Source organism: Pteropus medius, unplaced genomic scaffold (assembly GCF_902729225.1).
Source record: "Pteropus medius unplaced genomic scaffold, Ma_sr-lr_union100, whole genome shotgun sequence".
NCBI classification, from domain to species: domain Eukaryota; kingdom Metazoa; phylum Chordata; class Mammalia; order Chiroptera; family Pteropodidae; genus Pteropus; species Pteropus medius.
The window spans coordinates 10,059,142-10,085,100 of record NW_024340701.1 but is presented as its reverse complement, the minus strand read 5'-3'; the positions used below and the strand labels follow the sequence as shown (position 1 = coordinate 10,085,100).

General features: G+C 39.6%; 1 protein-coding gene across 1 annotated transcript in view; it reads right to left on the bottom strand.

Moving 5' to 3' along the window:
- Positions 1–25,959, bottom strand: part of C8A (complement C8 alpha chain) — a 52,293-nt gene that overhangs the window by 6,457 nt on the left and 19,877 nt on the right. The window contains exons 5-9 of the mRNA XM_039887384.1: positions 24,031–24,220; positions 21,421–21,621; positions 19,546–19,786; positions 1,681–1,812; positions 433–590 (exon numbers count right to left, since the gene is read on the bottom strand). Coding sequence (XP_039743318.1) covers positions 433–590; positions 1,681–1,812; positions 19,546–19,786; positions 21,421–21,621; positions 24,031–24,220 — 922 coding nt within the window. The remainder of the gene's footprint in view (positions 1–432; positions 591–1,680; positions 1,813–19,545; positions 19,787–21,420; positions 21,622–24,030; positions 24,221–25,959) is intronic.

Genomic DNA, 25,959 nt, shown 5'->3' with positions numbered 1-25,959 from the left:
AAAAAAAAGGAAGAAGAAAAAGAACTTGTATAATAGAGACTGTATATGGCCCACAAAGTTTAAAATATTTACTATTTGCTCCTTTACAGAAGTTTGTCAACTCCCAATTTAACAGATGTGTTTAAGTCTTTTATGTATAAATGCAAATTATTACTTTTTTAATGTCACCTAATCCTGAAGAAATTCTGGGACTACTAGTGTAAAATTAGGCACTGACCAGATATCATGCTTCTGACCTCATCTCTCCTATGGCCTGGGTCTAAAGTTACGTACTCCCTTGAGTCAGATGTGGGGAGGGTCACCAGTTCACTGTGCCGTTAACATTTAATCTTGTTCTTCGATGGACTCGTAATAAGAAATATTAAAGGATCTGGTCTGTTTCACTTTCATTCCTCGTGGATGAAGAGTTTCTTCAACTGCGAAAAGACTTACCTCAAAATCAATAATAGCAGGATTATACTTTAATGATCTCCCCCAGAAACGATACGAAATGATGCTCTTGTTGTGTGCCAAGCCACCACCCCAGCCAGAATTGCCACCTCGCACATGAGAAATGATGTCTTCCACAGCCATGGCCTTACCGTCGAATTCTACCAAGAGGATAACTGCATTAGCTCATTTCCCCCAAAACCAAAGCATGGGTTAGCAAGTGCCACTAATGAGATATGGGACAAAGTTTATGTGCTGTCCTTAGAGCTGTCTCCTATCCTTCTACCTTGCTTGGTTAACTAGCAGGACAAAAGAGAAGTGAAGGACCAAGACTTAGAAATAGATCATCCTCTGGATAGAGCAGGCAATGGGAAGACAGCTCAGCCTAACATGGAGGAGAGAGAGGATGGGAAAATGGATGATGATCCATTCATTCATTTATATGTCAAATGCTTACTCAGTGCCTGATATATGGCTCAGTAGGGGTGCAGAAAAAGACACAGTTGGATCTACAATAGGGTAGGGAACTGGTCAGGTAGAAAAGTGAGTTTTCTAGAAAAGTGAATGAATCTTTGCAGGTAAATGGAGAGAGAAGGGAAGGGCATCAGAGAGAAGAAGCAATTTGACTTAAGACCCTGAGGGATGACTAGCCTAATGCAATGGGAATAACTTGAACCTACTTTGTATCTACCTCATCTACTATAATATAAACTCATCATCTCTACGTCCTCTGTGACTCCTATCTGAAAAAAAATTACTCAAAACATGTTTGATAGATGAATGAATGAATATGTGAATACTCATATTGACTTGTTCAGGAAATGCCACAAAATATTCTTTCTCTAATATTTTTTGAGCTTGGACCTTGGTCACCATTTTCTCCTCTCTTAGGGACTTCTTTTCTCCCTTTGGACTGTAACCTGCGGGGCTTTGATTGCAACAGTCAAATTTTCAGGTTCTGTCTACACATTCCTTTAACTCCAGTTTTTACTTAGATCTTTGTCTGGTACATGAAATCTAGGAGCGTGCACCATACAAAGCCAAGTATTTCTAAGGCGATCTCAGCCCTTAGATGGTGGATTCAATATAGGGCCAGAACAGGTCATTGGTTTGAAATATTTAGCAGCTATGCAGTTTCACCATTGACTAAAATGGAATTAATTATGGGAAAAAAATAATGTCTGTGCCCTGATTGTATACGCAAGGGAAAGTAACATTTCTTTTTTTGGAGACTTGTTGCTAAATACTTACCATGTGTGCCTTTTCCATGTTTTCTACAGGGGTTATATGACAAATTTCCTCCAATGTGTACGCTATCCGAATAGTCATAACCAATGCCGACAAACCCTCCAAAGCATGTCTGGATATCTTCACTGGTAATACCTGCAGTAGGGAGACATAGAAACACAAGATATTGAGATGCTAAAACATCATTAATATGATATAGTTCGCTCACATCAGTAAACGCTAGCTAGCTTTGGTTTTGGAATCTAAGAGATCTGATTTGAAATTCTAGCTCTTCAACCCAATTTCAATGTTCTCTTCTGTATGGTTCCAGCCCAAACAATTCTTGAAATGAGAAGCAAAATGTATTACATATACTAGTTGCTCAAAAGTGCTAGTTCTCTTTCCTTTACATTCTCCTCTGAGCCTCCTTGAGGCAGTGATTTTCATCCATCCCCATGTACTCCTGTGCCTAGCACAGTGTCTGGCCCATTTTCACTCTGCAATTTTGTACACGCTGCCCCTTCTTTCTCTTTTTGCTCTCTTTGCAAAGTCTACTCAAGCTTCAGTTCAAAAGTCACCTACTCTGTGAAGCATTTTTGAATCAGAATACTTCCCTCTTCCTTCAGGGCTACCAGTGTGCTTTGTCTGTGCCTGAATGGTAATATTTGTCACAATTGTTTTTGCCCAGGTTTTCTTTGCACCCCAGAGAGGCCAGAGTGCTATTGGAAGATGGATAGATCTCCATGGGGAGTCTGCCTGCCTTCTGACCCCAGGAGCACTCTGAGTCTCATACTAGCTATCTCTGTATGTGTCTACATCTCTGTATTTGTCCCCCTGAGGAACCTGCAATTTGCCAATGAGGAACATAATCCTCCAAGCAGTAAAGTCATTTTGCTCTGACCCTACAGCCTGTAAATGAACAGAGCTGAGTTTCCATCCTTTGGTTGGCCTGGCAAGATAAGGCTAGAAAAGTGGACTGGAGTAAGATATTAACCATTGCTACAGAGCTCAACTCCTTCTGCAGCTAAAGTCTTCTGAAGGTCGTGAATAGGAGTTTATATTTTCAATATGTCATTACTTTTACCTCAAACTATATAATAATTATAGCCAGTCATTATATTATTCTGGTAACCACAAAAGAAAAATAATTTAGGCCTGTGATTCAACTGAACTAAGGATTAGATTGAAGATTCTCAAGGGAGTGTTCAGCAACAAAGTTTACTTGCCTGCATCCCCATTAAACGGCAAACTCTGTGAGTTCAAAAACTTATATCTTATTCACCATTCCCTTGTCAGCGTAGCAGTGCAATGTCTGCTATAGAGAAAGAGTTCAGTAACTATTTTCAGAATAATGATTGATGATTGAAAAAAAATAGTTGAGTAAATGAATTCCATGAGTGCATTGGTAAGGACTTCTGATGGAAAGAATCATAGAAGTCAGGAATCCTGAATCAAAAGCAAGTCATGCAGATGAATGGATAAGGAATTTGTGATTGTATGTATGTATGTATGAATGTATGTATGTATGTATACACATACATTCAGCCTTAAAAAATAAACAGACCCTGCCATTTACAGCAACATGGATGAACTTGGAGGACATTATACTAAGTGAAATAAGCCAGGCACAAAAAGAAAAAGACTGTATAATCTCACTTATATGTGGGATCTAAAAAAATCTATATATAGAAGCAGAGAATAGAACAGTGGAGCGGGAGGTGGGGAAGATGGGCAGATGCTGGTCAAAGGGAACAAAGTTGCAGTTATGTAGGGTAAGTATAGAGATCTAATGTAAAGCCTGATGACTATACTTAATAATATTGTATTGAATCCTGGAAATTTGCAAAGAGAGTAGACTTCAGGTGTTCTTATCATACATATACACTTAAAAAAGGTATGTAAATTAGCTTGACTGTAGTAAGGATTTTACTGCGTATCTGTATACCAAATTATTATGTTGTATATCTTAAATTTATACAAATTTTATTTTTTTAAAAGCCAAAACAAAACAAAAGAAATCCCAGTCCCTGACATCCTGTGTGAGCTTAGAAGGGGCCCATGATCTCACCGGGTCTCAGTTTCCCATTTATGGGTGGAAGTGGTTGGATTGGTTCATCTCCAAGGCCCCTTTCAGCTGCAGCCCTCTGTGACTCTGTGCACGTCAGTTTCTGAATACTCTTGAGCTGAAAGTGCCTGGGAAAAGTGGTGTTCTAAGTAAGCACCAGCACTCAGGCAAAGGGCTTCTTCTACCATTTCTGTTCAAGTACTTTTAATTTTTAATGCATTACTAATTGGGAAAGATTTAGCATATTTAATTGTTTTGATTTAAAAAATGCTTCAACAGTGATAAACAAAAGTGGATGAAAGGAGTTCACGGGCAGAAGCCAGAGTAATTACCTAGGTGAGTGGTGGAGTGCTGCTGAATTAAAGTGACAGGACTGGCTGATTAATGGGGGCTGGAGGATGCCTGTGGAGTGATTATGCTCATGAGGGTCTGCCGACACTCTACCATGTGCTGCTGGGAGAAGGGAATTCCAGCCAGCTTGATTTGAAAAGCACGACTTGACTGCAAAGAATTACCTTCTGAGGACCCCAGTTTGAATAGAGCTGAGATTCAAACTCAAGTCCGTCTTGCTTAGAAGCCTATTGTATGTCACTTATTTCAATTATTGCATCAGACTAAAGAATTCTGTGTCAGAGAGAAAAATTTACTAAGCACCTACTATGTACTAACCCCAGCACAGTTTGTGTTTGGCAGTGGAGACAGGGCAAGAATAAAACTAATATGAATGTGATGCAAATCTGAATAAATGAGGTCCTAGCCTTGGGAAGCCAACAGGTTTGGACAATATTATCAAATAAGGAGTCATTTCTATCTGAGAGTTGCTTGTTTCAGTATAACAGGGCTAGAAAAAGGGTCTCTCCAGAAGTGTGGAGGAAGCCAAATCACTCTACAGAGCACCTGTGGGAAACCAAGACCAGAGAGCTGAGTGGAGGCAGAGGAGGTCAAATGTAGCTCAGGACTTGAAGCTAAGAGACAGAACCAGAGAGAGGTAAGCTAAGAGCAGGGGAGGCAATGAGGGGAAGGAGTAGAAAAAGATCTGGAGCAATTGTGTAACACTTGCCCAGATGGGGGTATAGCATGAGTGGAATAACTATACTTATAGAACCAGGCAGTGCTCTGTCATGGCCCTACCCCCATCTCATTAGGCTGAACACCTTAGATGTCAACTTTGGACCATCTAGATCACACTGGCATATTTTGGCTTTTGAACTCAGCGAATTCTGAAGTTGACATTTCCCAAACCTGGCTACTCATTAAAATCACCTGAGTGCTTATTAAAAATACAGATTCCTGGGCCCCACTATCAATTCTGAACCTGTATTTCTGAGTAATCAACAAACTAATTTATTCTAAGTGATTCCTCTGGAGTGCCTCTGGGACCAGATTTTGAGTACCATGGTTCTACAGAGAATCTCAGGTGGCCTGATACAGACCACTGGCCTCAACCCTATCTTCGTCAATACCTTTGAATGCCTTAGATATGGATTTAGCAGCCAGGCTTATTGTTTCTTACCCAGAACAATAAACTAGGAAAAGCCAATCATAATTCAGATTAAGAATCAGCATCCAAAAAGTGTTTAGAAGCCTGGATGGATAGACAGACCAAGCATAGCAAAATGAGTTTAATTAGAAAAACTAACATACTACCTTGGGGACAAAATACCAAATGCATGAGCTCAGTAAGGAATGGACACCACTTAGTAGAAGAACAAGAGAAAAGGCCACAAAGTTTTAGATAGCTTCTAGTTCAGTAGGGTAATAAAGCCAGGTGAAAATTGTGATCAGTAAAGTAAAGGAGGGGATAATCTCACTCTCTGCATAGGTTAGAGAAACTCAGAGCCTGGAACAAAGTTCTGGGAGCCACACTTTTGAAAGTAAATAAAAATGACATCCGTTGGATGTTATTCAGCCTTAAAAAGGAAGGAAATTCTGCCACATGCAACAACATGGATGAACCTTGAGGACATTATACTAAGTGAAATAAGCTGGTCACAGAAGGACAAATACTGCATGATTCCACTTAAATATTGTATGTAAATAGTAAAACTCATAAAATTAGACAAAAGAATTGTGGTTGCCAGGGGTTGGGGGAAAGGGGACGTGAGGGGTTGCTAATCAATGCACATAAAGTTTAAATTATACAGAATGAATAAGTCCTAGAGATCAGTGCAACATCGTCCCTGCAATTAACAATAACGTACATTTAAAATTATGTTAGAAGGGTAGATTTATGGTAAGTAATCTTACCACAGTAAAATAGCACTAAAAAACGTAGGAGGTGATTGGAAAAGAATAAACATGAGGATGATGAGGGTGAAGAAATTCAAAGCCATTTCCTCGTGGGGATATTTGACAGGACAGGGAATGTTTACCTTAACAAGAGAGGAAAGATCTCTCTTTAAGAGAGATCAATAGAGTTGGAGTCAACTCTACAGAGGGTTGTCTTGAAGAAGAATTAGGCTTGTCTGTGTGGTCACAAGAGAAAGAAGAAGGACCAAGAGGGCAGAAGCTACAGGGAGATGGGGTTAGCCTCAAAATAAGGTAAATTGTCATGATGGTCAGAGGCCAAGGAGATATGAGTTGTTTCCTAAGGCAATGAGCTCCCCATACCTGGAGTGTACCAAGTAGAGGCTGGCCGTTTGCCTTTGAGGCACGGTAGAAAGGTCTGAAATGTTGACCAGTGGTCTTTTAAGGTCTCCTCTAAAGCCAAGATTCTGAAACTTTAAGAACACACCAGAACACTTGGAGAACATTTGAGACAACTTTGAGTAGTACTTAATGATTTCTTACTGTGTGCCAAGGGAAACAGAGGACTGAAAAGAGTGTTTGTTCCTTAGGGGTCAGAGGAAGGATACCAGAGGCAGGTCTGAAAGCATGAGTAGCCAAAGATTAGCCAAAGAGAGGAGGATGTTGAGAGCAGAGGGAGATCATGAGGAGGCCTGTGTCCCCAGCAGCAAGATTATGCTTAGGAAGGCCAACAGGACCTAAACTCAAGAGTAAAAGAAAGATATACAAATCAGTCAAAGAAGGACTGGGAGAGCCCTGGGTCACTTCCCACTCTCTTCTGGTTCTAAGAAGAGCCATCATTGTGTCCGCCAGAAGCCCAGAGGACCTGTCTCTGGCCACCATGTCTCCTGCTTGTTTCCCACCTGGTCTTGGCTGTGGTGCAGGTGTGAGAGCTGTCCTCAAGCCTCTGTGGAGATGCTGCATCAGCGTGGCTCAGAGGCAGAACCAGGCGGCTTGACTTCTGAGGTGGCAGAACACAGCAAGTCTCTGTCATTCCTCAGATTAAAAGCATCAGGTGGAAAACAGCAGGTGTAATGCATTATTTATCTCTTTGCAACAAACAAATGCCATTCAGGATGCTGTGATTTATCTGCTTTGTTGTTTCGCTACATTGGTTGAGCCCAAAGACAGCCTCAGAAGGGAAAGGAAGAATCATATGGTCTATTTCACGTCATAACATTGGAAAAATGATTGCTTAGTCTGTGGCTGGATGAGCTTAGAGGTGTTGGCTAATTTACCTGCCCCCTCTGTGCTTCTGTTTATCCAAGAAAACTCATGCTTCTTCCCAGCCACCTGGGAATAATAGTACAAGTACCTCTGCTCCTTTGCACATGCTCTTTCCTCTGACTACAAAGTCACCTTACCTCTTTCACTGAGTTTCTCCATTCAGCTCTAGAAAACTTTCCTTCACTCCCAAGGGCCCTATCTATGTCCCCTCAGTATCCCTTCGCATCCCCCATGGTATCCCAAGCTTCTCTCCAAAAGAGTATTTAGCATGCCTTAGAATTGTCAATTTCTTGGTCTGTTCTTCCAATTATACTGCAAGCTTATAAAGTAATCTCTTGGGTTTACAAGGCTCAACACAGAGCCTGGCATGTGACAAGCCCCCAGGAGTGCCTGGGGACAGGCCAATTCCAACTTATATAGACAATACCTCTGAAATGTTTTGGGAATCATTGTTCTTTTGGTCTATTACAAATCACAACTCTGTAATAGCTCATGCTTGATTAAGAGTTGATATTTCATAAAGCGCTTTCATCTACATCATCTCATTGGAGGTTCAAAATAATCTGGGTCCAGGAGGATTTACCTGTTTTTACAGGCTCGTATGTTGGAAAAGGCAGTAATTATAGGGGTTAAGAATGTGAACTCTGGAGTCAGAGTTCCATCATTCACTTGTAGTAGCTTTAGGTAAGTTACTGAACCTCTTGGACCCTCATTTTTCCCATTTGTAAGATGGGGATGATAATAGTTTCTACATATGAGTCCCTAAAAAATAGTATCGGCATGACAAAGTGTCAACTAATCTTAGCTATTATTTTCCGGTAACTGGCTCAAAGTTTCATGACTAATAAGCCTGAGAATCAGAATGTGATGTCAGGCAGGCTACACTCAAACTTAGTGCACGCTCCATTACATCACACTAATGTTATTCTGCAGAGAAATGTTCATCACGTGGTATGAGTAGCCATGGCCTTACCAAGCCCCTCGTTCAATGACCACCTCATCCCTCAAAGCTCAGAGAAAGGAATCCATGCTCCCAATGGGCAGTGTTGGGACTGCAATCTCAGGTCTCCCTCCTGCTTGATGAGGGCCTATCTTCGGGGACTCTGGTCCTTCTAGATGATTTTGGTCATGATAAGACATAGTAAAGCTGAGGGTCAGGCTCTGAAATGGAGACAACCTGAGCTGGAATTCACCATGCCCACATACTATCTGGGCAAATGTTTAACCTCTCTGCCATAGTTTCCTCATCTGTAAGATGGTGATTTTAATAGTGTCTACCTCCTAGGACATGAGCCTTGCCGCTATATAGTGCTGGAGATGGTGCCTGGCTCAGAACTAGCAATAATGGTCAAGTATTACTATTAATACTGTTGCCAGAAATGCTGCAGCATACATAGTTTGGGCTCTTTATTCCTGATTCTGAATCTAAAAATTTAGGGAATGAAGGAGGTAGAAGAGTTTGTGTAAACAAATTTTCTTAATCAACATTTCTATAGTATAAGCTCTTAAGCCATGAGTGAGTGAAAATGATCCAGGAAACACTCACATTTGATAAGTATCATTATGTGCTAGGTAAGACTTTTCCACTTGTTATTTAATAGTCACACATCACTCCACGACAGGTACGATTATTCCCATTTTAGAGATGAGTAAATAGAGGCTTAGATAGTTTAAGTCACTTGCCCAAAATTATACAATAAGGAAATAGTAGAACTGGGATTGAGCCAAGGTCTGTGTCCAAAGCCCATTTTCTCCATGCCACATTATAGCACTTATAGGAGGCTCTGGAAGTAATTCTTACCTCATCACACCTTTTCTCCTTTAAGGCTGAGGCTGTTTTCAATGGTAGAGGTAGAAATTTTAAATCAAGACAAAATCAGGAAAATGGTGCTGAGAGTCTCTCAGTTCCATGTATATGCAAATGACAAGGAGACTAGGGACAGAGCCAAGATGCCAGGAAATCTGTTAATCAATCAAACCATTCATCACCATAAACCTGGTTGTCATGGTAACTGAGGATAAAGCCTGGAGCATGTTAGAACCTAGTGCCTGTCTGTTTGGGGTGACTAGTTGGTTAGCAAGCACAGCAAAAGACCTTCTGGGCCAACCCAGACTGCTTAGCCTTGAATAGAAGACTCTTTACAAACAGGTTCCTGCTCACCCCACTGTCCTATCCAGCTCAGATTCTAAGAATCCATCCCTGACTCTGAGAGTGTTTTTGAATGGGATCCATGTTTAATCAGTAGACTAAGAAAAGCAGTTTGCCTTTCCTAATGCGAGTGGGTCTCATCCAATCAGGTGAAATCCCAAATAAAACAGAAAGGCTGGCCCTCCCCTGAGTCAGAGAGGACTCTTCCAGTCTGACTGCCTTCAGACTGGACTTTGGCTGTTTTCCTGCCTTGGGACACAAACTGAAACATCAACTCTTCTCTGAAACCAATTAGTTAGAACCCTAACTAATATACTCTCTAATGCCTTCCTTATGGCTATTGATAATTTTTCCTTTATTTAAATTGATCAGACAATGTCTCTAGTCAGTGGATCACACTGAGTTAAGATGATGTTTTTAAAACTTTTTCGACTACCCACAAAAGTAAGAAATACATTTTATATCATGATCCAGCCCACACACATCTAACTAAAATAAATTTCAATACTTAACCATACTTGGTGTGATACACTTTGATATCTTCCATCCTATAGTATTCTGTTTCATTTTGTTAAATGCTGGTTATGACCCACAAAATTCCTTTGCAATCTCATTATAGGCTATGACTTGCAGTTTGAAAAATTCTGGGTAAACATGTCTAAGACATTATAGCATGTTGGTTAAGATCATAGGTTCTCAAGTTTGACCCCTAGCTTTATCAATTAATAGCAATGTGATCTTGGGCAAGTTACTTAACAATACTAAACTTCAGTACTTCATTTGTAAGTTAGGAATTCTAGTATATTCTTCACAGGCATTTCTTGAAGTTTAAATGAGATAGTGCATTTAAAGTGCTTGATCCAGTGTCTGCCACATAGTAAAATGCCCAGTAAATGTTAGCTGTCTTATCATCACTGCTAGAGCCTAAGCCTCTGGTGTATGTATCAGAATGAATGATTCAATGTGGACAATGCACAAACTCTACATCAGTACTAAGTGAATCATGTTGAGCCTTTTACTTAGGCTCTTTGGACCTCAGTTACCTCTCTACAGAATTAGGGAAAATAATAATATAATTTCTTATAAGCTATTATGAAGATCATCCTAAATACTAGATGTGAATATGTTGTACTTTACCAAAATTAGGAGTTATTATATATAAATATATTTTATTAAAACCAAATATTCTGTTAACTCTAGTGTAGTGAATAAAAAAATTAATTGTTAATTCATTTTAGGTAGCAACCAATTTGGCTACCCACATAATAAATCATCCCTGACTATAATCAGATGATTATGACAAAGAGAAACCCAGTTACTGTCTACAAACTCTCAATGCAAGGAACCATGTTGGTATCTAGACAGTGCTAACCACATTGTGTGTGCTTAGTAAATGCATGAAAAGCTAAAGAAATGAATGAATACGGGAAGGGAAGGGAAGGAAAATAATGTAGAACTATAATTAACATCAACTTTAGTGAGGCTTGTATCCCTGTGGCTTTTTCTACCCTGTGTGTTAGGTAGTTGACCAGTTAGTCCAAGGACTTTAGCTGGAAGATAACAATTAATGACAAACTGAATGTATTGTGCCTTAGCTGGAAGGGTCTTTCTCAGGGTCACTGTTATCTGACATCCATCAAAGGGAGGAAAGATAGAATGCAGGCACAGATTTAGGCAGAATTGTTAACATTTTGAGAGATAGTGATGAAAATTCAAAATGACCTTGATAAATGGGAAGAGCAATCCCTCCAAAACTGGATGAAGCTCTAGAGACAGAAATGGATGACCTTGGTCAAAAAAATGGGCAGGTCCAGGGGAGGCATGATTGCTGAGGCTCCAAGTCTACAGCAGAAGCAATGGCCATGGCAGGCTAGACACAACGATAATGATCTCCCTTCCATTTGAACAATGTTTCTGAGCTAACCAATTATAGAGCCCTATGAGATAGGTCATCTTATTATCCCCACCCTATAAATTAAAAGACGGTTGACATTATAGCATTAATAACCAGAAAGCTGAGAATAATAAACATATGGTAATAATAACACCAATATAGCACAGCAATAATAGTTAACACTTTTTAACTCTTACTATATGCCAGACACAGGGCCACATGCTCATATAGATTGATTCATTTCATATTCACATTGTCTCATTTAGAAGAACAGGAAACTGAGATATGGAGATGTTAACTAATTGGCCTGAGGGTCACATGGCTAAAATGGTGGAGATGAGATTTGAATCCAGGCAATCTGATTCAGAACCTTTTCGACAATTGATATTTGCTGAGTGCTTATTAGAGTCTGAGCACTGCACTAAATATTTTTTGTGGATAAGTTCACTTACTCCTCACAAGTAAGGAAAATGCAAGAAAATGCAAGAAATGTCATTAATATCTGCAGCTTTGCAGGTGAGGAAATTGAGATTTAAAATGATTAAATAACCTGCCCATGATCACACTGCTAGTAAGTGACAGACCCATGCTTTCAACCACTATTGCTATATTAATATCCTGCATTAAAGGGAAAAATATCTATTTAAACACTTACCAAGCAAGATGAACTTGGAATTATTCTCAAACCCTTGTTATCATTCCTATTGGGTCTTAAAGAAGCTGAAGTTCAGAGAAATTAAGTACCCTGATCAAAGTCATGCAGCTACTAAATGGTAGAACCAAGATCCCCACCCAGATGTATATGACTCCAAAGTTTGGATGCCTTGCTACCTACCATGTCACCTGACTATTTCTTCATTCCACAGATCTTGATCCAATGGCTTTATTACTTCTGACCCACCAAAAACTGTAATCCATAATAGTAACTACGGTTTAGTGTTTTACTTAGCACAGTGCTTTTTAAAAATATCATCTTGGTTAATTCTCATATTAGCCTTTTGAAGTAGTTTATGAACCACACATTAGTTATGAGAAAAATGAGACTTGGAGATGTGAAGCATTAGCTTTTAAATGGCAGAGCCTACATGAAAAGCAAAGCTATTTCAGTAAAAGGAGTTCTTTTCGCTATCACACTCTCTGCTGGCTTTTATGGGGCCACCAAAATGCTACTGGTTTTCTTTATAAGCAAAGCATCAATAGAAGTCATTTTCTGTAAGATCTTTGCAGAGCCCTTTTAATATGGCCAAAAGCCAAAAAATCATGAACCTTTAGAGTCTTGAGACTATTAGTTTACTTTCTATTTCATGCATGGTTTCCATTACAGCATTCCTGATAGAAGCATCTTATCAGACTTACTTAGATTCTTTAACTGATAGGAAACTCTATTTTATGTTGCATTTTGAAAGACCAAGGGCACAGAAGCTGAAACAAATGTGTCAGGACTTATTTACATTAGCAAAATAAGGGGGTTTGGAACAGACCACTACTATCTTTATCCCAAATGTATTTATAGTCTATCCATCTAACCTCTGATACTTTTCTTATTGTGCATGTCTGCTGGGCTGGAAGGAACCTACAGAGAGAACATGGGAAATAAGAGAAAAGAGACAGAATAGATACTGAGTAGGTGACTGATGAGATGTGTGAGGAGAGAGAGGAAAGAAGTCCAAATTATTTCCAAGTCGTGAGTCCTGACAAAGGCAGCTGGGATTTAAAAAAAAGAAAAGGAAAGAAAGAAAGAAAGGAAGGAAGGAAGGAAGGAAGGAAGGAAGGAAGGAAGGAAGAAGGAAGGAAGGAAGGAAGGAAGGAAGGAAGGAAGGAAGGAAGGAAGGAAGGAAGAAAGGAAGAAGAAAAAGAAAATAAGAAGTCTAGACTGTAACTCAGACTATCTCATGTATTTTTCACTTACTAGTCATAGGACTTTTCAGCCTTGGGTCTTTCATATGTAGAAGTAAGGAAACCTATCCTCACACAAAATCATAGAAAGATTGAGAAGATATGCAAGTTGCCAACCGATACATGAAAATCTGCTCAACATCACTAATTGCCAGGAAAATGCAAATCAAAACCACAATGAGATATCACCTCATACCTGACAAGATGTCTATTATGAAAAAAACAAGTGATTACAAATGTTAGTGAGGATGTGGAGAAAAGGGAACACTTGCGTACCATTGGTGGGGATATACATTGGTACAGCCACTATGGAAATCGGCATGGAGGTTTCTCAAGAAATTTAGAACTACTATATGATCCAGCAAATCCCACTTCTGGGTATATATCCAAAGGAAATAAAATCATTCTCTCAAAAAGATATCTGCACTCCCATGGTTATCACAGTATTATTCACAATAGATAAGGTATGAAAATAATCTAAGTTGATGGATGAATGGATAAAGAAAATGCGGTATAGGTGTGAAATGAAATACTATTCAGCCTTTTAAAATAAAGAAAACCTATCATCTGTGGCAACATGGATGAACCCGGAGGGCATTATGCTAAGTGAAATAAGCCAGACAGAGAAAGACAAATACTGCATGGAATCTTAAAAAAAAAAAAAAAAAGGTGAAACTCAGAAACAGAGAATAGAAAAGTGGTTGCGAAAAGCCAGGGAGAAGGTGGCGGGGAGAAATAGCGAGAGATTGGTAAAAGAGCACAAACTTTCAGCTATGAGATGAATAAAGTCTGAGCCTCTAAGGTATAGCATGACTATAGTTAATAACACTATATTGTATAATTGAAATTTGCTAAGAGAATAGAACCTTAATATTCTCATTTTAAAAAAAAGGTGAATATGTGTATGTGAAATGATGGATATGTTAATTTACTCAATGGGGGGCATCCTTCTATAATACATATGTATATCAAATCATCATGTTATGTACATTAAATATCTTCCACTTATATTTGTAAAAAGAAATTTTAAAAAGATTAAGTGAGAAGGCTAATGTTGAAGATACATAGTAGGTAGTGAATTATTTTTCCACCTCTCTATGTAGAATAAACTGGGAGGTTAGTGGTATCTCTGACAGAGAAAAAAAAATCAGGAAGAAGAGCACAAAGTGGGTTGGTGTGAGAGGGACAGGATTTGACTCCCTGGAGGTGCCAGCTTTCTAGTGGAGATGCCCTCAGGCATTTGAGAACACGGGCAGGGATTCAGCTGGGCATGTGGAATCACTGAAGAAGGAAGTTGGAGAGTGGAAGAAGCAAGGACAATGACATAGTAGGGAATGAGTGCTAAGAACGCTTCCTAGGGCTGCGCCTACACTTAAAGGTGAGGTGAAGGAAGAGAAAACAGTAAAAATGATGGAGAATTAGTAGTCTGAGAGGTCGGGCAAGTTCACATCAGCTCAAATGTTCATGATATACCCACTATGGTCCCAGCACGTGCTAGGTAAAAAAATACCCCAGGGAAAAGAGGTATAGAATGTATATGTAAGGGTTCATTGTCTAGAAGAAGAGACAAATTATATTTGTAATTATAATTGACATAATATATTCATTTTAAAAATGTGTATTCTGCAGTCTTCTCTTGGCTCCAGAATCCCTGCCATACTTTCAAATGCCTGTAGAACATCTCTACCAGGAAGCTTGGCACCCCCATAAAAACTCACCATATTTTTTTACTCCAGTATGTGTGCACATGTATGCTCGCATGTGCTCGTGTGTGTTTGTGTGTGTATGTGTATGATAGAAATATAATTCAGAGAAAGGAGTAATTTATACCTCACAATCCACACCCAAGCCATCTGTAAATTTTCTACTCTCTCTTTTCAAAATCTATCCCACATTTATTATATTCTTTCCTCTTCATTGCTTATTCCTTACCAAGACATCAGCAGGAGATTTCAAGTTCTTCTCCCTGAGTCCACTCTCACTCCCTCTATTCTGTGCTCTACGTATTAGCAGCATGATTTACTGACATATACGAGAGGCTAAGCTCTGCCTTGTTGATAACTGTAGTAGCTTCTATTTTATAGCGGATATGGTTCGTGCTTCTTACCATGGCTGGCAAGACGCCCTGAGACCTGGCTATGCTTCCTCCAATGTCAACTCCTGGAATTCTCTCCTTATCCAAGTCTTCAGCCATCCATTCCTTCTTTCAGTTCTGGCTGTCCACTCTGCCCAGGACACCTTCCTTCTTGTCTTTGGAGTCCTTTTCTTATCCTTTGGACCTCATCTCAGTATGGCTTTCACATCCTCAGAGACTTTCTCAGTTCATCTTAAGCTATGTAGGTGTCTCCTTCCCCCTGTAGTTATTCTCTATATTTCTATAACCTTCTCATTTCCTACGTGATCTTATCACAATTTGCAATAATATATTGATTCATTCACTCAACAAAATTTATTGAGGCCCTACTATGTTCCGGGCACTATTATAGGAGATGAATATATAGCAGATGAGGCCTCTGCTCTCATAGAACATACATTCTAGAAGGAGGAGATTGACAATAAAAAAAAACAAGTGCATGAACATGGTAACTACTGAATAAATAGTGATTTTATGATAATTAAAATAGGATACTATAGCAAAAAGGGACTTGACTGGGAAGGAAAGTCCTCTCTGCAAAGTTGAGATTTAAGCTGAGATTTGAATAATTAGAATACAACTATTCAAACATCAGAGGGAAGGGTTGCCCAGACCTAGAGGACAGCCAATACTCAGAGTGTAAGCTAAAGCAAACTTGGTATGTTAGAGTGTTAAAGGAAGAAGGATGATGAAAATAAGGAAGGAAGGGAAGGAGGGAGAAGGAAGGGAGGGAAAAGGGAGAAGGAAGAAAGAAAGGAAGCCATCATACTTTAGCAGTGTGCAAGTGAGAAATAATGGTGATTTAAACTAGCTAGATGGTAATAGAAATGGGAGAATAGATGCCACATATGCTTTAGAAGTAAATTCGACAGATATTGCTGAAGAGGAGCAGGAAGTAAAAGAGGAACCAAGATGACATCTAGAGTTTGGCAGTTAATTTAACCTTCTGTACTACACCATGAGCTTTGCAAGGACAGGGACCATATTGATTTTATTTACCTGATTCATGATAAGGATTCAGTAAACATGATTGAGTGAATGAATGTATGACAAAACAAAATTATGGGAGAAGGGGTGGAGGGATGTCAGAGCAGTTTTCGCAGAAGTAGAGATGCCCATACAAGGCTCAGAAGGATGAATTAAATCTAAGTTGGCAATAAAGGGAAGAGCATTGGATGCTGACAGCATAGCATGTGCAAAAGGACGCAGAGAAGACACATGGACAGAGTAGTATCACTGAAGTACTTGACCTGCCCAAGGTAAATCAACTCTGTGACTGGGCCAGACTGGTGAATAGACGATTCTCTTTGTCATACCTTGGTACAAAAACAAGTAGTAAGATCTCCGAAGAAGAAATAAAAGAGAAAAGAAATACATATCCAGAAATTTAATGCCAAAGCCATCCTGATTCATGCAGAAGGTAGAAAGCTGCCAGGTGCAGCCCTGGAGGAAGGCCTGGGATCCCACCGAAGTCTAATGTCACCTCCCCAATATTCAAGACTTCACTTGTCTTTGATGCATGGTTTTATGCCATCTTTGGCAGAGAAGCATTTTATCTAAAGAACACTTGAGAGCAAACAGCCTTATTCATCCTCTGAGAATTACTCAGAGAGGATCTGAGGCAAACTCAAAGACAAAAGATTCCCCCGAGCAAACTAGCCAGTATGTTCACTTAAAGGCTTCCATACCAAGCCCTGTTCTTTGAGGATGTGAGTGCATATATCACATAGGGTGTTTCTTAGAAATAAGCACTTAATCGAGTATAAATATTATTAAAGTCATACAGATTAAAGATATACAGAGAGAAAAAAATAGTAACGAAGAGGAAAGACAGAGAAATGGGTTGAGAAAGAGCAAGGCACTTAGAAAGAAAGGGAGTAAGAGAGAGGGGATGAGAAACAAAGAGAAAACTAGGCAAACATTAAACATGGAAAGAGGGTGTGCATGATTCTATCTGTCAAAGGGAAAGAAGGTAGATGTTTTTGTTCTTTGTAGGTTAATATGTAAATGACATTCTGATTTATTAGCGGTCTCCAGCAGATGAGGTGATGATTAGCAAATTTCCATATTTATAGAAAAGCAACACTAACTTTCCAGATTTATAGAAAATCAGCTCTTCACAAATAGCAAATTGTGCTATTATCGACATATGGTTTTCTATAAACAGAGCTGAGGTAATTATCCCTGGGACAATTTGTTGGTGGGCTCCTTCTGAATATTAACCACATTGGAAGCCCATTTCTGCCTCACATATTTTAAAGAGGAGGGGCCATGAGATACCTCGGGCAATTAATTAGTAATTCAACACCAAAGACAAGAGCACAAATGAAAGGCTCTACCATGACCACATGAAGGAAAGACCATGCATGGGTCCAGGGCTCTGATTCCAGCTTCCTGTAGCCGTGGGGAAGTAATTAACTTCCCTGAGCAGCCTCAGCATTTCTGGGGCTAAAATTGGGATAACAGCAACCTCCAAATGTTGCCGAAAAGATTAAATGAGAATATATACAAAAGCACCTGGAACCTAGTGGGTCCTCAACGAACATTAGCTCTTTTTTCTTTCTCACATTTTTGAATGATTCTAAAAAGATCCACTTGAATTAAGTTTTTCAAACTCTTTTATTTATGTTGATTCATATTAAACTCTTTATTTTGTATCATGACCTGTACATGTATATATGTCTATATTTAACTGAAAAAAGTTCTTGAGGCAATAACTTACCTTCACTGCCTGCAGTCCACTATGATATTTTCCATTCTATCCTGTATCATTGTTCAAAATGTTGTTTGTGACCCATACATTGATTTCAAGACCTACTCCTGGGTTACACCCCACAGTTTGAAGAGTACTATGCTACAAGAGGGTAGGAACCATATTTAGATTTGCACACCATTGTATGCCTAGCACAAATGCATAATAAGTACTCAAAAGATGTGTGTGTGAAGTATGAAAGAATGAAAACATGGCTATATGGCTGAACCAATGAACAGCTCTAGCCAAGAATCTAAACAAATGCCCTTTTTCAAACTCCATGTCTTGTTTTGCACACTCAATACATACTAAGCCCTGTGTTGAATGCTAGCAAGACAGAAAAGCATCAGACACGATACTTGCTTTTAAAGATCTTATAATCTAGATGAAGAGGAAAATATTAACATTTGGAAAATTATTTTTTAAAGGCTAAACAGTGTGGAACATATGAATTTGTTAAAGAAAAGAAGTGGCCATCCTAGACTATTGCAGTCAGGGAAAATTCTTGTTTCTGGGAATTTGACCTTGGCTTTGAAATATGGATAGATTTCTCACCCATCTACTCATTAATTAACTAGGTCAGGGGTTCTCAAACTGTAATGAGCATCAGAATCACCTGGAGGGCTTGTCATGACACAGACTACTGGGCCCAATCCCAGAGTTTCTGATTTAGCAGATTTGGGATGGGAGCCTGAGAATTTGCATTTCTAATAGGTTCCCAGGTGATGCTGATGCTGCCAGTTGGAGTCCACACTTTGAGAACCGTTGTTTTAGCAGTTTGGAGTAAGAACATGAAGGTTGTTGATGTCATGCTATGGAGACTTTATTTAGACTTTATTCTTAGCCATTCAGGACATTAGGGAAGAAGAGCAATCTCCTCAGATCTGTGACATAGATCCTTCTGGTGGCAATCGTTGAGAATGAATTGGGAGGGGTGAGTGAGCCTTCCCCTAGAGACCATTTGGAGCCGATGCAGTAATAAGTGAAAGATGAGAACCCAGCCTACAACTGGAGTGGACGTGAAGAAGAGGTATGGAAGAGAGCTGTTCAGGGGAGAGATCCGAAGGATCTTAAAGATCTACAAGGGTGAAGGAGAAGGAGGAATCTGGGATGACTCCAGTTTTGGGGCATCACTGACTAAATGGTCTGGCGTTTCCATTAACCAAGAATTTACATTTAAAATGTACATTTTACATAATAAAATCCCAGATTCTCTATTATTAAGGAGGTAACCATGGTGAAATAGAAAACACATAGTTTTAGGGAGCCAGACAAGCACAAGTTAAAATCCTGTTTGTCGTGCTTATTAGCAAGTCATTTCACCCTCTGGACATCAATTCTCTGAAAATGATACTAATGATACCTTATAGGGTTGTCATGAGGACTAAATGAGATCGTGCGTGGCTCATAGTCAATGCTCAGAAAACTGCAAACCACGTTCCAATGTAGGCACTGACCACATTGTGTGCATAAAACTCCTACTTACCAAACAATTCCATTTTTTCTTTGTCAAGCACCAGGATATACTCATAAGTGCCACCCATTGATCCAGACGTTATGTAATGGGTTCCATAGTCATTGATGAACTTAGCATACATGCCGTAATTGTACTGCTCCGGAAGCTCCATTAATGACTGCAGCATTCCTTCATCTAGCATAATATTATTCCTCCTCATCTTAAAATGAGCAGTCTGCACCTTTGTGAAAATTCTCATGAATCTGTATTTCTGCCAACAACAACCGCCACGGAATGAGGGAAGAGAGAAAAGAAAGAATACATTTTACCATATGAGATAATGTAAAAGGTCAGCATTTAGTAGCTGTGGGAAATATATACATTTACATATAAATATGTGAGCATAAATACATATAATGAAGTATTAGTATATTTTACAAGCACACATCAGACACCAGTGTGTTCCTGGCTTCTTCTCACATAACTTCATCTCTGTTCCCACTGCCCTGTCCAAGACAAGTTCTCGTTAGCGCTCGCCTGATTAGTTACTACGCTATGCTTCTCTGTGCTTCTCTGTGCTCCTCACCTCTATTCTGCCCCTGCTCCATTCTCACCTCCACTTCTCTCCCTGCTCTAATCGAAGCATTGCATTATGTAATCTCCTACACAAGTATTAGGTACCCATGAAAAATTATGCATAGGAATATTTTGATGGCATGGCAAAATGCAGTATTATTTAATATATTGAACAAATATCTAAAAATGCCTTCATTTACATGCACTATGCTGTGGACATAGTCTTGAATGAGATAGGCCCCCACACTCATGAAGCTTACATTCTAGCGGTAATCCTGTACTGTTAGGTAATAAAGAAAAGCATCATCCTGATGTAATAATAGGAAGAAGAAGAAGAAGAAGAAGAGGAGGAGGAGGAGGGGAGAAGGAGGAGGAGGAGGAGGAGGAGAAGACGATAGAATGAGGATAATGTTGAATTGGTTTAAGAGGAAGAGGGTCATGTATGGGTATTACTTCCAAGTAATGTACATCTTGATCCAAAGTGACAGTGAAAGTTTGAAGAGGTCACATGCTTTTAGAAAAGTTCACATCGATATGTGATAGTCAGATAATAGAACAATACTTTCCCTTCAGCTAATTTGTGGCAAAGCTCCAAAATATAATGCTGTTGAGTCTTTTTGGTAAATTTCTAATCAATTCAGTAAATATTTCTCTGGCTCCTGAATCCCCCTCCATCGTCATCACGCCCTGTTTGCCCTCCCTACCCTGTGCCTCAGGATGACATATTTTCAGTTCCAAACACACGAGGCATTTTCTCACCTCCAGGCCTTTGCACATGCTGCTTCCCAGGCCTAGAACACCCTTCTGTTAACTCCTGCCTCCCCTCATCTGGAAAACTTGTGCTAGTCATTAGAGCTCACTTTAAGATGATGTTCTTAAAAGCATTGCCTGACCCCTCGGGATAACAGTTAGTAGTGAATGTTCGATGAATAAATGAAAGACCAGTTCAGCATGCCAGCCCTCCGATCTATTTGGAAAAGTAAGGCTTGCATTGGAATTCTTTCAAGTCTAGTTTAGTAAAGCTGGCTGTTCCTCTTTAAGACATTACTATTCAAAGTATTTCCCTACATGCTCCAGGTAACCAAGAAAAAGGATGGGGTGAAGTGATAAGGGTTCTAGTCTCATCGTTCAATTTTATTCCCTTTGTGATGAGTCTGTGTGCAAAGGCGTAATAAGAAAAAACAAACATGATTACCACTGATCAGACGTTTTCAATTATACAAGCAAATGAAGGTTCAATTACTACTGTACTTTTTAATGCAATTAAGGTAATACATGTTCAGTATAGGTTATGGAATACTGTGCAACACGGGCATTATGTTTTAATACCTTATTTTGATACTTGCTTAATTCATTCAAGATCGAAACGCCACGTGATCCAGATACACCCACGTCCACCGTTACAGGGTTGCCTGCAAGGCCTACACCAACAGTGACCCCACCTCCCACAGATGTGGTGTCTTTTACTTTAGAATAAAGTTCATTTGCATCATCGTACATCTCTGAGGAGAAGCTAGTGTCTGCTCGGGCCTGAAAAAGAAACAAATGGATGTTAGCTTTGTGCATATATCTCAATTCATATTTAATATTTAAATCTTTGTCTTGTAAAAAACCTCAAGTTTAAGATTATAGTAAGTCTCTTTAAAGGTTAATCCAGGCATCAGATTGATACTCACTAAGACGCAGAAAATACAGCAGTTTAGTTAGTATTCAGTGCTACTGCTAAAATATTTAAATGTGTGCACGCACACACACGCACACACACACTGATGATTCTGATGAAATGCTATATCGTTCTGCACATGGATTTCTTTCCAGTTGGGTTATGCTTCCTGTAGGGGAGATCGCTTGGTTCCACAATGGAAAGATACAGAAAACCACGTCTGGATGTAGACCAGAGTGGAAAGGGGCAAAGGAAGCTGTGCAGCTGATGATAGCTTTAGGCAAAGGTATGCTTTCATGCTGCCTACAAATGTTTGGTTATTTTATTCCAGGCACGCGGTAGGGTTGCATTTCTCTGCCAACTTGAACTGAGCCATTTTCTTTTTTCTCTTTTATTTTTTTAGGCCCAACCATGCCGAGTTTCCGAGATCAGATGGGGTCGGGCTTGTTCAGGGTGGCATGGCCGTAGACTGAGCCATTTTCTTGTGTCTAGCTTGAGCCAAGGATGTAAGGGTTAAGAGCCCTTATGAGGTTCACTCTACAATCACAAGATCATATTTTGAGATAGAGCTTCCATTAGATTGGGTCCTGAGTGTCTGTTGATGAAAGTTTCGTTTCCACCTTAGATTGGGCAAGTAGCATGAGCGGGGCACCCTTGCCTCAAGGTACTGAGATTTCAGAATACTTTGTTGCCATAACACAGCCTAGTCTGTCTTGCCTGACACATAGGCCCTAGGCCATTCTTGAGGCTCAGACAATGGCATTGTCCCTGTCTTCCAGCTTGGCAGAGGTGGAAGTGGGATGGTGGAAGCCAGCTTCTTAAAAAGAAACTCCATAAGCCTGACCTTATCTTCTGTCAATATTTTTCATTTAGAAATTTGGAGGAGGGGGGATGTGACTAGATTATTGTTTAGAGTCCTGAGATTCTACCATCTCTCTGTACAGTTAGACTGTGTATAGGTATAATGTGTATAATCTATCCTCCTTTCTTAATGACAAAGATCTGGGCTTAGTTCAGGTAGATCTGGGGGTAAATCTGTGTCTGCGACCTACTGCAGTACAACTTTGGGCCTGACACTTTATCCCTCTAAGTCTCTGGGATTTTTTAACATCTAAAATGGGACAACGATAACATCTAGTCCATTGTATTGTTATGAGGGTTAAATGGGAGCCTTTGTGTGGAAGTAGAAGATCTGATACATAGTAAGCATCCAATGAAGTTTGGATGAAGATGAGGGCTGAAAAAATGAATGGTGAAGAGCAGGCTCTGGAGCTGATCATGAGCTATGTACTGCTCTGAGTAACCAAGAGACTGTCGAATTTTAGAGATGAAGAGAATCTTAGGGATCATCAGCAGTCTGCACTTCTCAATAGCAGAACCCTTTCTTCAAACAAAATCATATGCAGAAAACCAAGATATAAAAATGATCAATAAGGAGCCTGTTCTTGGCAAAGCAAGGGCATAGGTCTCAGAACCCTGTCCAGCTGCCTCTTGTCCTGCCACCACTTTACAGCTTAGAAAACTGGGCCCTGGGGAAGGGTAGTGAGCTGCTCAAGGTCTTGTATACAGTTGTCTCTCGTTCCTCGTCCCTCTGTTGGGAATGGTTCCAGGATCCCCCACAGATACCAAAATCCACAAATGCTCAAGTTCCTTACATAATAGTGTAGTATTTGCATATAACCTATGCACATCCTCCCATATACCTTAAACCACCACTAGATTATTTATAATACCTAATACAATGTAAATTGTGCGTAAGTAGTTATTATACTGTATTGTTTAGGGAATAGTGACAAGAATAAAAAAAGCTGTGCATGTTTGGTCCAGATGCAGCCATCATAGGCCTAACCACATAGTATATGTCAGCAACGATGTAACATTTATTTTAAAAATATATTCAGTCCACATTTTGTTGAATCCACGGATGTGGAACCTGTAGATATAGAGTGCTGTGTGTTCTGTTCTTATCGTCTAACAGGTCTGCAACTTGGAAACAGGTCTTTGGGCCCCAAATCTATTTTACTGATTTTGGAATGGAGCCTAGTTTTAGCAGATGGGTGGTCACATTGACCTTGTGCCTCTCCCTGGCTCTGCCCTTGCCTCTTAGTGCCCTTCAGTACTGAGTATGTGTGGGGCAGGTGTAAAGGGACCTTCAGCCACCAGCACGCTCTACAGGAGATACAGTCTTCTGCAATAAGGCATCTATCTCCACCAACAGGCCTCTCCCTCCTGCCTCCACCCTACGGGGGCCTTTGAGTGCCTCTGCTCAGACTTACTTCAAAGTGGTACGTTAGGAAGTTGTAGGGTTTCCGGAAGTACTTTTCATCATCTCCATAGTAGAGATGCTCACAGGCGGAATCATATCGCAGTTCCCTCCATTCTCCATTGTATACCGTCTCACACTGGCCCCCATAATACCTGGCATCGTACACACTCTGAGTTTCTTTCTGGGTCAGGATATTATACCTAAATTGAAAAAATAGGCAGCTTGTGGGAGAGAGCACTGGAAAGGCAAAGATAACAAAATATTCTCGGGAAGATGTAGCTGGTAGTCTGAGCAGTGGTTTCTCAAACTGTGTTCTGTGGAGCCCTAGGGTTCCTCAAAGTACCTTAAAAGCCACTTTGGGTAACAATGGGAGACTGAGGGGGCTGGGCCCAGGCCTTCAGGTTCTCTCCAAGCAGAGCAGACAGATAGCTCCATTCAGCATCTAAAACAGTGCTCCAGATTGGAGGCACCCCTAAATATTTGTTGAATGAGTTACAGAAGAATATGCAGAATGGGCAAGCACAGGAACCAGACAGTCTGAATCTGTTTCCTATCCTTGCTACATCTAGCTGTGTGACCTTGGGCAAATCATTCAACCTCTCTGTACCTCAGGTTAGTCATTTGTAAAAAGCATTTAATACTACAGAGTTAAACATGAGCTGAAACATGTAAAGGAATCATAATAGCACTTAGCATGTATTAAGTACTAAATAAACATTGTTGCTATTAGTATTATTTCAGAAAAGGGCTCTGCTGCTAAAAAAAAAAATTGAGTTTGAAATAGTTGATGTAAGTCATAGTGCCAAGCTAAGACTCTAATCCTTAGAAAAATCCTTTTCTTCAAGGCAGCATGGAATGTCAGTGCACAGTTTGAAAGTCAGAAAGCTCCTGTTTAATTTCCAACTCTATTATATACTAGCTGTGTGACTTTGGACACATTATAGATACCTTCTGAAGTTCATTTCCCTCATTTGTAGAATAGATATAATAAAACAACATCTCATGGTTTTTATGAAATCTAAATGAGAGTATTAAAGAAGAACAAGTAAAATTGATAGGACATATCAGGCACTAAACAATTATACTTTCTTTCCCCTAGCCTAATATCCTTCCAGAAATATTTTCCCATAATTCCCTCTCAGGGATTTCAAATCTATCTGCCCAAGTTCTAGACTTTAGGCCATGGATGGTTTAACCATATTTAGGTAAAAGTAATATGAAACAGGTGAAATACAGCTTTAATTTTCTAAAAATAGAAAGTTAACAACAACCACATTTAGAGTTGGCTAAGCATTCTAAGATCTGACAGTCAAAGCCTCTTTTGTTATAGATAATAAAATGACTGCTTGTCTCTGTCTCTCAAACTCCTATTGGGCCTTTAAGGCCATCTCCAATGTTGCCTCCTCTGTATGTCCTTCTTTGATTATCCTGAACAGACAGTTGTCTCTCCTCTATGGTCCCATGGCATTCAGTGATTACTGTGTCATGTATGTTTGTGGCCTGTGTGGAAAGGCACAAAGGCAGTAATCTGAGCAGGGTAAAAACTGAATAAAACCTGCTTCAAAAGAATAAATGGACAATGATAGAGCACCTGGCATATAGTAGAAATTAAATGTAAGTTAACTTCCTTTTTCTCTTCCTTTCTCCATCTCTTCCTTCATATAGTGGCAGTGATGTAATATTAACTGTGAGGAATTGAATATACACCATACCAGATATTTAACATACGTTAGCTTTAAACCTTGTGACAGTTTTGTGAATGTAGAAATTGAAGCACAGAAAAATTAAGTAATTTGCCTATAATTGCCACTGGATTTTTTTTTCCTAGATTTTTTTTTTTTTTTGACACAAATCTGAATTCTTTCCCTTTACTTCACCCTGAAGTTTCTCCCTTTTCTGCTGTTGAATGTGTTTCTGCCTGTAGCTGACAAGTAAGTAT